The sequence below is a fragment of the Brienomyrus brachyistius genome, chromosome 3, assembly GCF_023856365.1.
Source record: "Brienomyrus brachyistius isolate T26 chromosome 3, BBRACH_0.4, whole genome shotgun sequence".
NCBI classification, from domain to species: Eukaryota; Metazoa; Chordata; class Actinopteri; order Osteoglossiformes; family Mormyridae; genus Brienomyrus; species Brienomyrus brachyistius.
In genome coordinates this window covers 16,102,202-16,117,174 of record NC_064535.1, presented here as the reverse complement: position 1 = coordinate 16,117,174, position 14,973 = coordinate 16,102,202, and the positions used below count along the sequence as shown (strand labels likewise).

The window sequence follows — 14,973 nt, the reverse complement described above, 5'->3', positions numbered from 1 at the left end:
CTAGGCTGTTCCTATAGACTTATTCCCTGTATCACGTGACCCCTGACCCCCATCTGTCTACCACTGAAGCCAATAATGGAAAATGTAGGACATAATACAGACTTGATATGACCCATTCAGATACACCATTCTTACTGTGAGTCACCCTACAGAAATATACTTCTGTACCTCTCTTCAGCAGTCTGTTCTGGAACAACTGGACAGCTGTTATCACCAGCAGCAGGAAGAGAAGAGCTCCCAGTACCAGGAAGACCACAAAAGGAATGGAAGGGGGTACAACTGTAGGAGGAACTAACAGAGAGACTCAGTATAAAATGTGTCTGACATTGCAGAATGATTGTACTAATTAAACATGCAAACATATTTTGTGCTGATTTTCAAAATAAAAAGGTTGGAAATGAAAAGCCGTGACTAGAATAACTAAAACTTTATTGTTTTAAAAAAATGGGGAACATCCATGTTCTAACCACTTGTCACGGTCAGAGCTGCAGAGTTACAGAAATATATTTAAATTACTCCCCCATAAGAATTTCTGCTATAAAACAGAATATAAAAATTATACCTTTTCTTGTTGTAGTGGATCTTGAAGGAAACTCTGAAAGAGTAAATGGATATCGATATATAAAAAGAATTAATCCTATATTTGATGAACCCCTCAGCACTATACATTAAATACATCGACTTCACCTGTAGTGGCCTTAAGCAGCGATGAACCTGTGAAATTGAAGCATTGAAGGTTATTAATAAACATTTTATTTTACATTTTTTCCCAGAATTGTATTTGTTCTAAAAGCCAAATAGCCATAATGTTGAGGTTACAGTCTGTCTGCCGCCCCAGTCCCACCTGCACAGGTAACACCAGCATCCTCCTTGTGGCTGCAGTTCCACTGGACCTGAAGAGAGTGAGGACAGTCCCACAGGTGGAGCTCATCACCCCTGCAGTTCACCTCATTCAGCCAAATGGTGCCATTTCCTCGTCCAAAGGCAGAGTTCCCATGAGCCTCCAGTGCTGGTCCACAGCCCAGCTGTCTGCAGACCACCAGAGCATCTCTCAGGTCCCAGGAGTCGTCACAGACCGTCCCCCAGGAGCCGTTATGCCACAACTCCACCCTCCCTGAGCACTCAGTACTGCCGCCCTGCAGTCTCATGGGGCGGTGGCCTAGGGGGCAAGTAAAAACTGTGATTTATCAGCACTGCAGAAGGCAGAGGACACATGTGAGGATGACAGAGTTCAGTGAAGAGCTGGGACTGATTTCTCACTGATGTTACTGACTGACAAACACGGAACACTGGGCAGGTAATAACTGAACTTACGTGAACATGGTCTGTCCTTGGAAGCTGCAGAACATCCTTTCACAAGGAAAGAATGAAGAAAGAATTAATGAAAAGTTATGCAATATTAAGGAAATGAAAAATAAACCATGTGTTAGCATGAAATCATGCAAAAGAATAAACCTAAACATATACTGGGCCAATTAAGATACTGAATGCAGTAAGTTACCTTCACAGGTGATCTGAGCCACTTCACCTTCATCACATTTATTGTCTCCCCAGTTAGAGGACGGGCAATGAAACAGTGTGGAGTCATGTCGGCGACATTTCAGGTTATCAAGCCAGTTCGGAGCTCCTTTCAGACGAGACCGTGAGTAAGAAACAGTCCCATTCTTTCCACAGTTGAGATTTTGACATATCAGACTGGTGGTGTTTGTGTCCATTTGATTGAAGCACACATTTCCCCAGGTGCCATTGTAGAAAACCTCCAGCTGCCCAGAGCAGCCTTGAGACAGCCTGATCTCTTTAAAGTCTACAGGGAGTTAAAAGGAATATCTTCATATGATTTATATTCAGAGAGTAACATTGAAATTTTTTAAATGATACATAACTTGCAGATGTGGAATGAAACATTAAATTGCTTGCACAAATGTTGGTCATTATTTAACTTATCAGAAGCCTTAACCTAAAGTAATACAAATAAACTATAAAAGTTTAAATTCATTACTGCTGTCAGTCTTTAGGTTCCATCATTTCAGATTTATTTCCATTTATTAAAATGAAGAGCCCTGATGTAAAACATTCACACCTGAACACACAACTCCTACGTCCTCTTTATGGACACAGTCATTCTGTCCCCTCGGTGCTGAAGGACAGTCCCACAGAGACGTCTCATTCCCCTCACAGTCCACCTCATCCAGCCAGATGGGTCCAGTTCCTGGTCCAAAGAAGGTGGGCACTGGGTCACGGAGAGCCGTCCCACACTGGAGCTGTCTGCAGACCACCTGAGCATCCTTCAGGTCCCATGAGTCTCCACACACTGTCCCCCAGGAGCCCTGGTGGAGCACCTCCAGCCTCCCTGCACAGCCCCCAGCATCACCCACCAGCCTGATGGACCTGTGCTCTGGAATGAGGAGGTACAGAGGGAGGTCATTTGTTTACATCCATCCATCCATCCTTCCATCCATCCATCCATCTGATGTCAGAGCTGTTTATCTATAAGATGTTTTAGACTTTATCCCAAATGTGATTCTCTAAATAAGTGTTATCATAACTATTCTGTACTCACTGGAACACTCTATGGACACATGTGGACCAGAGCTGCAGTTCAGTCTCTGTTGATCACTGCAGTTCAACAGGTGAGACTCATTCCCAGAGCACTGATACCCTGTCAGACACACATCACTGTCCCCTGTCCCAGACAGGGAGGAACTGTTCAGCCTCACTGCAGAGCCACAGCCCAGCTGCCTGCAGACCACAGAGGCCTCCCTGAAGCTCCAGGAGTCCATAAGAACTCTGCTCCAGCTCAGCTGGTAGTAAACCTCCACCTGACCCTCACAGCCACTCTCTCCAGACAGACGTACTGTCCCATTGAGGGCTGAGAGATATTTAGACCCTGTGGACACATCAGTCACTGTCAGTGTTTGTCAGATTTGCATATTAAAAACACAGCTTTGACTCAGCTACTCTGCATTCAATTAATTATTTTACAAACTGCTGGAGGTTTTGCTGCTGATGTGAATATTAACTTTTACTGGGTAAATAATATCATCCATTCTTTTCTAATGTCGCCATTAAAATGCTTATTAGGCATGCAACAATGAATCACGAATCGGTTAAAAATCGATGTAAATGTATGCCGGTTTAAATCGGCTGATGTGGAAAATGAATCGCTATTTTAGGAGTCCTTCACAGTACTTTAACAGAAAATCACAAAGAAAAACAGGGAGAAAATCACAGACAAGACAAAAACTGCGTGCAAACATTGTAACAGACTGATTAGAACAGGTACACAAATAGCAGAAGGAAGATGCTTCAGCATGTCCAGCGGCTCAACAGGGAGCTGAGCGAAGATTGTTAAATGGGAAAGCCACGCTAAAAAGCTGCACATGCAAGCCTTAGTTTATTTTTATGAAGATTGTCTTTTATTCATTTATTTTATTTGGGATTTTTTTAAAACAGTATTTTATTCAATTTCAGTTGCACTGTTAAGAAGAGGAAACATTTTGCAGTTTAGAAAGATAAATAAGGGAATATTTTTCAATAAATTTGTCTGCAGCTCATTCTGCTAAAAAATCATGAGAAAATTGTATTGTGAACTCACATTACTCAATGGCTTAAGTAGCATTAAACATGAAATAAGGCTGTCCTGATTTGTATAATCATAATGTATATTGCTTCATTATTTTTAAAAAACCCAAATAACTATTGTATTGTATTTTTAAAAAACCATTGTTTGAACAAGTGTCAGCTGTAGTACAGTCCTTACCCTCACAGATGACTCCTGCATCCCGTCCATGAGAGCATGCAGCTCGACTCCATGAGGACACAGCACACTGGGAGAGGTGTGTCTCATTCCCCTGGCACTCAAACACATCAGCCCAGATGTGGTCCCTCCCCTCTCCAAACCAGGCCTGTCCTGGCACTGCCACAGCGCCCCCACACTGCAGCTGCCGACAGAGGACACTGGCTGCTCTCATATCCCAGGATGCATCACACACTGTCCCCCACTCACTGAGGTACTGCAGCTCCACCCTCCCGGAGCAGGAGTCAGGGCCGCCCACCAGCCTGGAGTCTGTGTACCCTGTGAAAAGCATGAATGTGCAAAAACAGAAACAAATAAGCAAATACAGAATATCCCCATGTTGCAGCAATTATTTAATTCATTTAGTTGGTTTAAATGACATGGGGGGATATTAATAGTATAAATCACAACATTCAATAATATTAGACGATTGCTTAATGCATAGATTTTTGTGTATATACGTATTAATAAATCATTTTCCAGCACGATAACTTACATATGCACTTCAGCCCGACATCAGTCTCATGAGTGCAGTCTTGTTTCTCTGTGGATGATCTTTCACAAAGACCAAGAAAAGATTCATCCCCTTTACAGTTAACCTTCTTTGACCACACCTGCCCGCCCCCCTCCCCAAATGCAGCCTCCCAGGGCTCCTCCACAGGGATCCCACAGCGCAGATGCCGACACACAACCTTTGCCTCCTGCAGGTCAAAGTCAGGGTCACACACTGTGTACCATGAGTCTCCATGTTTTAATTCCAGTCTCCCAGAGCACGGATGAGGGCCTCCTGTCAGCTGCATTTCAACATTTCCTTAAATTCAAAAAACACATCGTAACATAAAAATGAAACAGACAAACATTACTGAAGTAAAAGCAGCTGCATTCTTTCCTATGATAACTCTGTTGCAATGATAGTCTCCCTTCATAATCATAAACACTGATCACTTTATAGGCCAGCGGTGTTTAAGGAGTCCTTCTGTTATGTGTCCCTGTGCATGTGCACATCCCAAAGATGGAGCCAGACAATAACCCAGACCCATTCCTAGACACGTCTAAGCAGATGCATGCCAGTGGCTGCACACTGACTGGTCTTTCCTTCACCTTTGCTCAGCTGTAGTCAGAGGTTCTCTGCACTGAGGACATCGGGGGGCAGGTGGCCCTGTGGTTTCGGCTATCTGTGATGTCGTTAAGGTTACTGACCCTGATGGAGTCGCTACATTAGAGTCAGGAGCAGGACAAGGTAACCTGCACATGGGGAGTAAGGCTGCTGGTGTGTTTCCCTGAGTGTGGCTTTTGTTACAGCTGGTCCAGCATAACACTATGTGTAGGAGGGGGTGGTGTGATCAGACTAGTCACCTCACTAAAGACCTTTGGTGGTGAGGTCAGGGTCCCATTCTCTGCTGTGGGTCACTGGCTGCACCCCAGCAGAGTCAATAAACAACATCATCATAATAATAATAATAATAATAATAATAATAATAATAATAATAATAATAATAATAATAATAATAATAATAAGAGGGGCGGCATGGTGGTGCAGTGGTTAGCACTGTTGCCTCACACCTCTGGGACCCGGGTTTGAGTCTCCGCCTGGGTTACATATGTGTGGAGTTTGCATGTTCTCCCCATGTTGTCATGGGGTTTATTCCGGGTACTCCGGTTTACCCCCACAGTCCAAAAACATGCTGAGGCTAATTGGAGTTGCTAAAATTGCCCGTAGGTGTGCATGCATGAGTGAATGGTGTGTGAGTGTCTGGTGTGTGAGTGTGCCCTGTGGTGGGCTGGCCCCCCATCCTGAGTTGTTCCCTGCCTCGTGCCCACTGATTCTGGGATAGGCTCCGGACCCCCGTGACCCAGTAGGATAAACGGTTTGGAAAATGGATGGATGGATGGATAATAATAAGAGGATAATAATATATTCACCTACATTTCCCGATAGTATAAAACACTACGATTAATCACTGTTTTAAGCACATTGATACTGCAGCTTCAGGCTAAATCAAAACAAACATAAGAACAGAATCAGGCTTCACAGGCTCTCTGTGTTTCTGTGTATAAAATACAGCTGAAATTCCTGTTATATTCATTGTTTATTATCTTTTTCTCTTTGTCCATAGAGTCCAGGAACAAAGTTTTTGAATAAATATCTGAAGAATATCAGGTAAGATTTTGTTTCATTAATATTTTGACTTTGCCAGGCTACATAACAAGTGAAGTGAATATATCTATCTATGGTGTATTTCTTCTTTAGGAAACAAAAGCAAAAAGTACACAGGTTTTATTCTGACAGATTTGAAATAATTAATTAATCACAGCATTTCTCTATTTGCCTGGCATTCCCCCCCAGGGTGACCCCCTGCCTTGTGCCCTGTGCTGCCTGGGATCGGCTCCAGGCCCCCGCCAGCTTCACCAGGATAAGCAGTTAGATTTCATGTATTTAGTCTGCAAAAATTATATTTATTTTTTTCTTAATAAAAAGTTTAATAAATGTACAAAACAGAATATAAAACGAGCCTTTATGACAAAATAACTTTATTAAGTCTCTAATGGTGATTTCTCCTGTGCACATAATCTCACAAATTATCGAAGCTATCATTTATGAACATAAATAAATATACAATTAAGACCCACTGAGTCATTCTAAACTAACATTCAAATAACACAGAGCTGTACTATTAACATACTTTTTCATTTTTGTTTCTTGATTAAAAGTGAGCAAACTGACTTTGCGCAGCATGTTTACTGATCAGTACATGTGTCCTACCTGAACAGACGACTCCAGCATCCTGGTAACGACCACAGTTATGACGTCCCCATCCATTGTGTCCACAGGCCTTCAGTGTCGACTCTGACCCTCCACAGTTCACGTTGTCCATCCAGATGCTCCCTGTTCCTGCTCCAAAGTGACCATACTGTGGTGCTGCTGCAGCATCTCCACAGAACATCTGCCTACACACCACTGCAGCATCCTCTATATCCCAGTAATCACCACACACTGTACCCCACTGTCCTTCATGAAGAACCTCCACTCTCCCAGCACAGGGACTGCCGCCATCCACCAGCCTGATGTCACTGTCTGGAAGCGCAGGACAGTCACTGTAAGTCACTGCAGTTCAGTGTCACACTCATACGCTATATGACACATGATATAAGCTTCACATTCACAGCTATTAAAAAATAAATCAAATTAAAACAGTCACACTGGGTGCCTGGTCAGTGAATATCTGACAGAAAATCTGGCGGTTAAACGCTCTGAAAATGATTTATGTCTAATAACCAGGTGCGTTTATAACACAGCAGTTTCATCTCCTTCTCTTAACCCAGTTAGCCCCCCGGGTAACTTTTCCCGCCGAGCAACCAGGCGCGTGCTTAGGGGGGTGCTGGGGGTGCCTGACATCCAGCCCCCTTTTGCCCGAAATATGATGAAGCCTCCTTTCAACCCATTTTATGCTTTTTGCCCCACCGGCCGATAACCTTTACCGGCGAATAGCTGCCCGCCCCCACAAATAAATAAATAAATAAATAAAATTCTCTGCGGACCAGATCACGTTGTGCGAAAATACCACGCAAATCTTGGTGAGAAATATTAAATAACTTTAGGTTTCCATTTCTTTTCAGATGCGATCAGATCGCGGGCTGGTCTGGGGTCTTAAAAAGACGCGGACTTGAAGTTTAATTTACATTTTATGTCTGTAACTGAACCAGCCTCCAGCTTCCCGCGGACCGCAGCCTGGCGACGCCCGTAATAATCTGCTAGAAGGTCGGGAAGCTTTATGAAAATCAGAGAAGTGATTGTCTGATACAAATAAAAGTATTTTCATTTTTATTTCAATTTCTGAATTATTACTATTTAAATGATAAAAAATGGCTATGACTAATATGGTATAATTAATGTAAATTTCCTGACATACTAGTAGCAAACAAATCCTTCATATTATATCGAGTGTTGTATTTCATTATAAGCAAATCTTCATTATTAATTTCATTAATAAATCATAGACCCAAAATTATTCTGTAATTAATCATAATTTGTTTATGAATAATTCATAGTTTTGATATGCTGTGGCTCTAATGTTCTATCCTTACTTATAGGAATATTGAACTTAATAAATTATAAATCTGTCCTTAGACTCTGTTTAGAATAACCAGTAATGTTATATCAAACACTGATTATGTGTTAATTGTATTAAAGGTAGAATCAGTCAAGTCAGGTCAATATACTAACATATTACACTTACATTCAAACTGACATTTTCCTTGGTGCATCTTTAATGCCGATTCTGATTAGCCTACAGTGGTAATAGTTCTGTGGAGGCCGTAACAGATGTGTGTGAAATATGTCCTTATGAATCCATAATGGTTTTTAAGAGTATTGAGTGTCATGTTATTGTGTAAAAATGAGATTATAAAATTTTCACTTCAGCATTTTTAAACCATGTTACCACAGTAGCAAAAATCCAAAGTGGAATACGCAGCTGCGATAAATAAAATAGAATAAAGTGCAAAGCAATTGGTGTTTTTGGTAATTTTTAAGAGAATACAGCTTATATTTTAACTGAGCAATTTATTCCTGAATATAGTCCACACACATAAATTATTTTACTGGGTACCGTTCAGTTTGTTTGTTTCTAACACACAGCAGACAGATCCTGCCATGCAATAAACCACAAATATTTAAGACCCAAATAATGACCCCTGACCTCACCTGGCTGAGAGTGGACCACTGGAGCAGAGGAAGATCATGGTACTTACTGGCTGTGGTGAGCAGAAGCAGGCATGAGAGAGGGAGGATGAACAGGCAGATCTCCATCTTCATCAAGACAAACCAGCTCTCCCCAGAGCTGAGACTCCAACCTTCACCTCTGAGCTCTCAGCGAGGGTCTTTATACCATCCTGCCCCCCAGAGTGAACACGCCCCCACCCACCAATCACACTCAGCACTGCCTTATCAGAGGAACTACAGGAAAACATCAAACAGGCCCAGTGACAAATCAGAGGGCTCTAAGCTCATTTTCTCCAAATATACACATACGGTAGCGGTGATGTGAGTCGGGACTCCTCCTCTCAGCAGTAAACCTGCCCAGATGATGAAATAATGTATAATCAGCAGGAAAGCAACAGGCTTCACTAGGAACCAGTAATGTGAAACACAATATATGGTCTATATACAGTATTTATATATAGTCTCTATAGTTTGTGATTTCCTTGTCAGAGTAAGTAAGGAGTAAGGAGTTAACATGTGGAATCAAACCTACACACTGACCCAGACGCACTACACCAGCCTAACTGGACCTTACAACATTACCCTTCGTTACAACATTACCCTTCGTTACAACATTACCCATTTTATAATATAAGAAAATGATGTTCAGAAGTAAGCTGCTTATTTTACTAATACATTTTTTAACAATAACAGATACTTTCATACTCAGAAATAGCATTTACGCACAAGGGTAAAACACACTCCAGTCTAACATTCTCAGGGCTAGAAGTTTGAATCCATCCCCCTTCCTGATGTGTGTGTGGAGTTTGCATGTTCTCACTGTGTCTGTGAGTTTCTCTAGTTTCCTTTCTCAGTCCACAAACATGTAGTTAGGTTAACTAGTGACACCAAGCTGCCCATATAGTGTGTCTGTGTGCCCTGTGACTGACTGGCATCCTGCCCAGGGTGCCCCCTGCCTCATGCTTCCTCTGTGGGTCCCAGGCTCACTGCAGCCCTGTACTGGATAATGGTTATGGAAGATTGATGGAGAGACATATTGAACTTTGGGTTCCATGTCCTAGAGTTCCCACCTGATATCCAAAATAAGCAGGTGAATTGGCTCTGAGGTTCCATTAGTGCAGGGGTAGGGAACCTGATCCATGGAGAGCCGGTGTGGGTTTTTGGGGTGGCCTCTCAATCAGCCAATAATAAAGCAGCGATCAGGTTCCCTACCCCTGCATTAGTGTGTGAGTGAGTGAATGTGTGTACATCTGAATGCCAGGAGTCTGGTCCATGCTGTACCTCCCTCTCTTACATATGTTTTTCAGGGATATAATGTTAATCATTTAATAATTATTACAAATCCAAGTACATCTCCTGGGTAGTGTTGCTGGAATTTTAAGTAGGCTTGTAATCAAGTTGGAAATAATTTAATTGAACGTGTGTTTATTTGTTTTTCATGAATAACAATACAAAGATATGGTCATTAATAAAGGACATTGTCCATCTGAAAAACACAAAGGGATGAATTCAGAAGAAATGAACTAGTGATGGTGTCCGTATGAAATATGAAGCTGATTTGCCCCTTTTATTTAAACCTTTGGCTAGGAGCTTCCTCAGGCAGGACAGTTAGGTCCTCCTCCCTCACATCATCGTAGTCAGTCTGGCTGGGTACAGGGGGGCATCCCCAGGGGGCAGTGTGGTTAAGGCTCTCTCACCTATAGGGACAGAGGAGGGGAGACAGGTTAGTGACAGTGAATAGAAAATGTCAGTATATTTATGAGTAAATAATTTTATTAGGGAAGTGATCTGAGTATTGAACATGATTTGTAACTGATGTATTTGGTTAAGAAATAGCACATGAAAATAAATGGAACATACAACCATCTGAGAGTAACACTGTGCTGTGACAGGCTGTAATTCACTGCATTAGCTGTGTGTAAAGAGAATCTGACCCTGTATAACATGTGGGCTCTGCTCTATACCATCTACATCAACAACCTGATGTCAAACGAATGTTATAATTTACCAGACAAACTGCCTGAGTTCTGCCCAACAGTATCCCCATCATCCCCTGTGGGTCTTTTCTCACAAGCTTCCTTGTCACAGTATGAAAAACCAGGCATATTCCAATGAATCATGCAGTACAGGATCAGGGAAAGTCTGGAGCCTATTGCAGGTGGTGTATGGCACATGGCAGGGGAACAGCCAGAACAGGGTACCGATCCATCACAGGACACACAAACAGCAACACATTGTGGGTAATTTAGAGACAACGGTTTGCCTAAGTGCATGATATGGGACTGCAGAAGGAAACCGGAGTGTCCAGTGGGGACTGGAGTAGCTGCAGCAAGAGCATCGAAACTTAGATCGGGGGCAGAATTTAACCCCCCAACACTGGAGGTAGGAGGTGACAGTGCTACACACAGAGCTACGACTGAACTGTTTTTCTAATGTGTCTGCATAATATTGTAGTAAACATGCAATACAAGGTTAAAAGATATACTGAGAAGGAACAAAGTACTGGGATAAACTAGACTAAATTACACAGACCCACATGATAGACCATCAGTAAACTTCTCCACAAGGACATAATCACTGTAGCTCTCTATCATCTCCTCTCCTTCTGGTTCCCCTGAGGTAAACTGTGATCCTAACAGACCTACAAAGTGCTTCAACATGAATGACAATATCCTACAGAATCAGACATTCTGTCATAATGCATTTCTTATAACAAACAAGTAGTAACAAAAAGTAACTTTCATAGGTTTTGTAACAATGAAGAATAGATTATGTGCTTCTTCCAGAATCCCACTGTAAGCACGGCACTAAGCCCCACATCCACAGTGCTCAGCCCCCTACCTGAGAAAGGGTCTCCCTCACTGTCCTCCACATATTCATACCCAGAGGGCAGCTCCTCAGAGAGGACACGTCCTGTGAAGGAGAGAGACAGTCAGTCCTGTGCTCAGGGAGACGCTGCATGAAGGTTCCTCTGCTGATGCCTCTCAGACTGAGAAGACAGGATGTGTGGGGTTAGAGTAGCTAATGCTCACGCCCACACAAGCTAACTGACAGTCTTACCAACAACATCCTCTTTCTCCTTATTGGCTGGTTTCTCTCTGTCCCTAAGGGCTTTACAGTTATGCAGCAATGAGGCCCCCATGTGGTGTCTGAGCTCAATCACATGGTTAGATAAAAATTAATTTAGTTAAATATATGGATAAAAAATCTGCTTGATAGACTTTTCCTGCAGTAACATCATACAGTCAGATCAGGAATATTGGAAATGCTGGAAAGACTGGCTTCCTGTCCAGGGTGTTCCCCTGCCTTTTGCTCTATGCTGCCTGGGATGTGCTCCAGACTCATCATGACCCAGTTTTAGATAAGTGGTATGGAAGATGGGTGGATGGAGGGACACAGGTGTCTCAGGACACCGATGGATTATGTTGTTCCATTCTTCCAAGACTGAAACAGGAAGTAGTTTGTGTGTCAGGTGTGCTGATGTTTAGAAGGTCCGCTGCTGCTGTCCTGGTGCCTCTGTGACTGTAAACACGGAGCAGACAGCAGTGTGAGCCCTGAGTAAATAATGAGAGCTGTCCTTCAGCACCATCCTCACCAGCTCCAGTCAATGGGGGAGCTGAGCTGTGTGCTTATTTCAGTACATTTACATATATAAATACTGAACATACAACTGTATCTGTTTCTATACTTTCTTCCAGTATCAGTCAAGATAAAAGCACAACAACATTAATCATGACCGATCACAGAACAGAATAGTGATACTTCATTAGTTCCTGTGTGATAATTCTCTTTTTGCCTACCTCACGTTGTGCCCCATGAGACACGCAGACAGCAGTGTTTCTAAGTTTCAGGAGACATATAAGCAACCTCACCCCTGAAAACAAGCCCAAAATAAGCCCACTGTGCAAAGTAAGATGGAGAAGTCAAGTCTAAAAATTAGCCTCCTCTGTTTTTGTCCTCAGTGTTTCATTTGTTTGAGTTTTCTAGTTCCTGTGTCTTGTGATTTGTACGTGGTTTTGGTTTCATGCTTTGTGCCCGTGCTTCTGTTTCTACCTGTCTGTAATTCCCCTAGAGTAGATTCTGTTTCCTTCTTTCTGTCATTGTCTTAGTTTTCCCCTCCCAGTACCTGAGTTAATTAGTTCCACCTCTTGCCTGTTCTTGTGCCTGCCATTGTGTGTTTTCCTGATTGCTCGTTGTCCTGCACCCTCCCCGATTGGTTAATTGTCTGTCACTCCTGATTGTCATTACCCCATTCAGTGTTTATGTTTAAGTTCCTTCCCGAGTTTAGTTCCCCAGTGGTTCATTGTTGTATGTTCCCAGAAGATGATGTATGTTAGTTGTGTTTAGTTCTTTGCCTGTCTGCCAACCTGCTCCTGGTCCCTAATCATTTGTTGTCTTCCTTAGTTATCCTTTTAGTTTTTGACTCGTCAAGGTCTGTTTTTGTTTCGTAGTGTTTTTAGTTTTTGTTTCAATAAACCTTTGTTGTCCGGTGAAGCCGCCAGTGTGTCAATCACCTTCTATCTGCCTACACCATGCCACACTCTCACATCAAATCCGCCCCCATCCCTAACAGTGATATAATACATGGACATTATGACGGTGTTATGTCCTGTGTGACACACCCTCCCGTTTGCCCTGCTGAGTGACTTACCTGCCCCAAAGACAGCATTGGATGACATGATGTCATTTAAGTTTTAAGCTATTTTGTGCATGTAAGCCTGTGTCCGCTGTCCAGTGTCAATCCTGTGATCAATGACAGACTGGGCCTCTATTACAATTGTCATTAATATTTGACTTTTAATCTACTATTAAGATTCAGATTAGATTAAAAAGCCCTAAAACCACAACCTCAAAAAATCACAACCTCCAATTCAATGGAATTACAGTATAAGCAACTTCAATAAGTAAATAATTAAACAAACAGACAAAAAAATAAATAAATAAAGCAGAAAGTCACTTACAATTAGCGGGTTGGCCTCACTGACAGACAGGTGAGCAGGGATGTGAGCTGATAACCTGGTATGTTAGGGAATGACAATCCACACAGCCTGACAATCCACACAGCATGACAATCCACACAGCATGACAATCCACACAGCATGACAATCCACACAGCATGACAATCCACACAGCCTGACAATCCACACAGCATGACAATCCACACAGCCTGACAATCCACACAGCGGCTGTCAAACAAACAAGGTTTTATTACACATAACAGAACACAAAGGGAGGACCAGAAAAATTAGGGGATCATGGGGTGTCAGAAACGAGTTACGTGTAAGACTGTAATTTATTCTGCCAACTGTATAGATTTCATGCTTAAAATAATGTATGACCTTTTTTCTTGTTTGCAAATATACACCAAATGCATAGTCTTAAAATAAAGCCAAAAATCAGTGTATACCTGTACGTGTCGCATGGGTTAAATAAACAGCCACGACATAAAAGCGATTCACTGAACTATGCTTCCATATGTCCACTATGACTCATTTTTGTCCATTTATGACACTGCTCTCAAAACACAAGGTGAAGCGTTTTTTTCTGTTCATAATCTAAATTTAAAACCTATCTCACTCGTGTGAAAGTGTTTTCCGAATCTGTAGCCTGCTGACACTAAACAGCTACCGTAGATATTGGTGTCACAGGCACAATATTGAGAGTTGAATGCGTACGTTCCGCAACACAGTAAGGAAACACAACACTTAAAATTAAATTGGCTTAATTTTTAGTCTTGATGCTTTTGTGTTGGCTTTTTGTTTTTGCATTTTCTTAATTATATTGTGTTGTGTTGACATGCTCTTGGCCTTTAGGGCCACCATAGTTTTCTCTGGGTTCTCTAGTTTCCCCCCACAGTCCAAAAAAATGCTGAGGCCAATTGGAGTTAACAAATTGCCCATAGGTGTGAGTGTCCACTGTGATGGGATGGTGCTCCATCCTGGGTTGTTCCCTACCTTGCACCCAGTTTCTGGGATAGGCTCTGGACACCCCATGACCCAGAATAGGACAAGCAGTTTCAGAAGATGGATGGATGGATGGATATGTTTACATTTATGACCAACATCAAGGACCAGTGAGAGGTCCTAGAACACTCATATGGAAAAAGTAATCATATACCTAATAATAGCCTAACAATAACACTTATTTATATTACACTAAAATTGGACTAAATTAAGTAATCAGCAAAAAAATGATGATAATGCCACATATTGCACTGCTGAGTCAATGCAGGAGAAATATCTTCACTGCCACAGCCCTACAGGTGGGAGCAAGCTTGGGGGTCACAGCACAGGGTCAGCCAGCATGTCCCAGCTTAAGGGCCCATGGACATACTACTATTATATTGAGGCCAGGGCTTGAAATGCTAACTTTCTGATCACAGACAGAGAGGTTGAGCCTATTGAACCACACCCCACCCCACACACTGCTGCCAAACATGCCCTTTGGCTTATGC

General features: G+C 42.3%; 1 protein-coding gene and 1 long non-coding RNA gene across 2 annotated transcripts in view; both read right to left on the bottom strand.

Moving 5' to 3' along the window:
- LOC125739179 (scavenger receptor cysteine-rich type 1 protein M130-like) overlaps positions 1–9,046 on the bottom strand; it is a 41,908-nt gene extending 32,862 nt beyond the window's left edge. Inside the window, exons 1-12 of the mRNA XM_049009031.1 lie at positions 8,549–9,046; positions 6,561–6,872; positions 4,293–4,607; positions 3,761–4,075; positions 2,561–2,887; positions 2,081–2,395; positions 1,502–1,804; positions 1,315–1,350; positions 845–1,159; positions 688–714; positions 563–595; positions 169–291 (exon numbers count right to left, since the gene is read on the bottom strand). Coding sequence (XP_048864988.1) covers positions 169–291; positions 563–595; positions 688–714; positions 845–1,159; positions 1,315–1,350; positions 1,502–1,804; positions 2,081–2,395; positions 2,561–2,887; positions 3,761–4,075; positions 4,293–4,607; positions 6,561–6,872; positions 8,549–8,612 — 2,485 coding nt within the window. The 5' untranslated portion in view covers positions 8,613–9,046. The remainder of the gene's footprint in view (positions 1–168; positions 292–562; positions 596–687; positions 715–844; positions 1,160–1,314; positions 1,351–1,501; positions 1,805–2,080; positions 2,396–2,560; positions 2,888–3,760; positions 4,076–4,292; positions 4,608–6,560; positions 6,873–8,548) is intronic.
- Positions 9,047–9,927: 881 nt separating this feature from the next.
- Positions 9,928–11,611, bottom strand: LOC125739219 (uncharacterized). The gene is made up of 2 exons (XR_007397092.1): positions 11,361–11,611; positions 9,928–10,216 (listed from the first exon to the last, which is right to left on the bottom strand). It is a non-coding gene; the product is annotated as an uncharacterized LOC125739219 (long non-coding RNA).
- Positions 11,612–14,973: the final 3,362 nt, after the last annotated feature.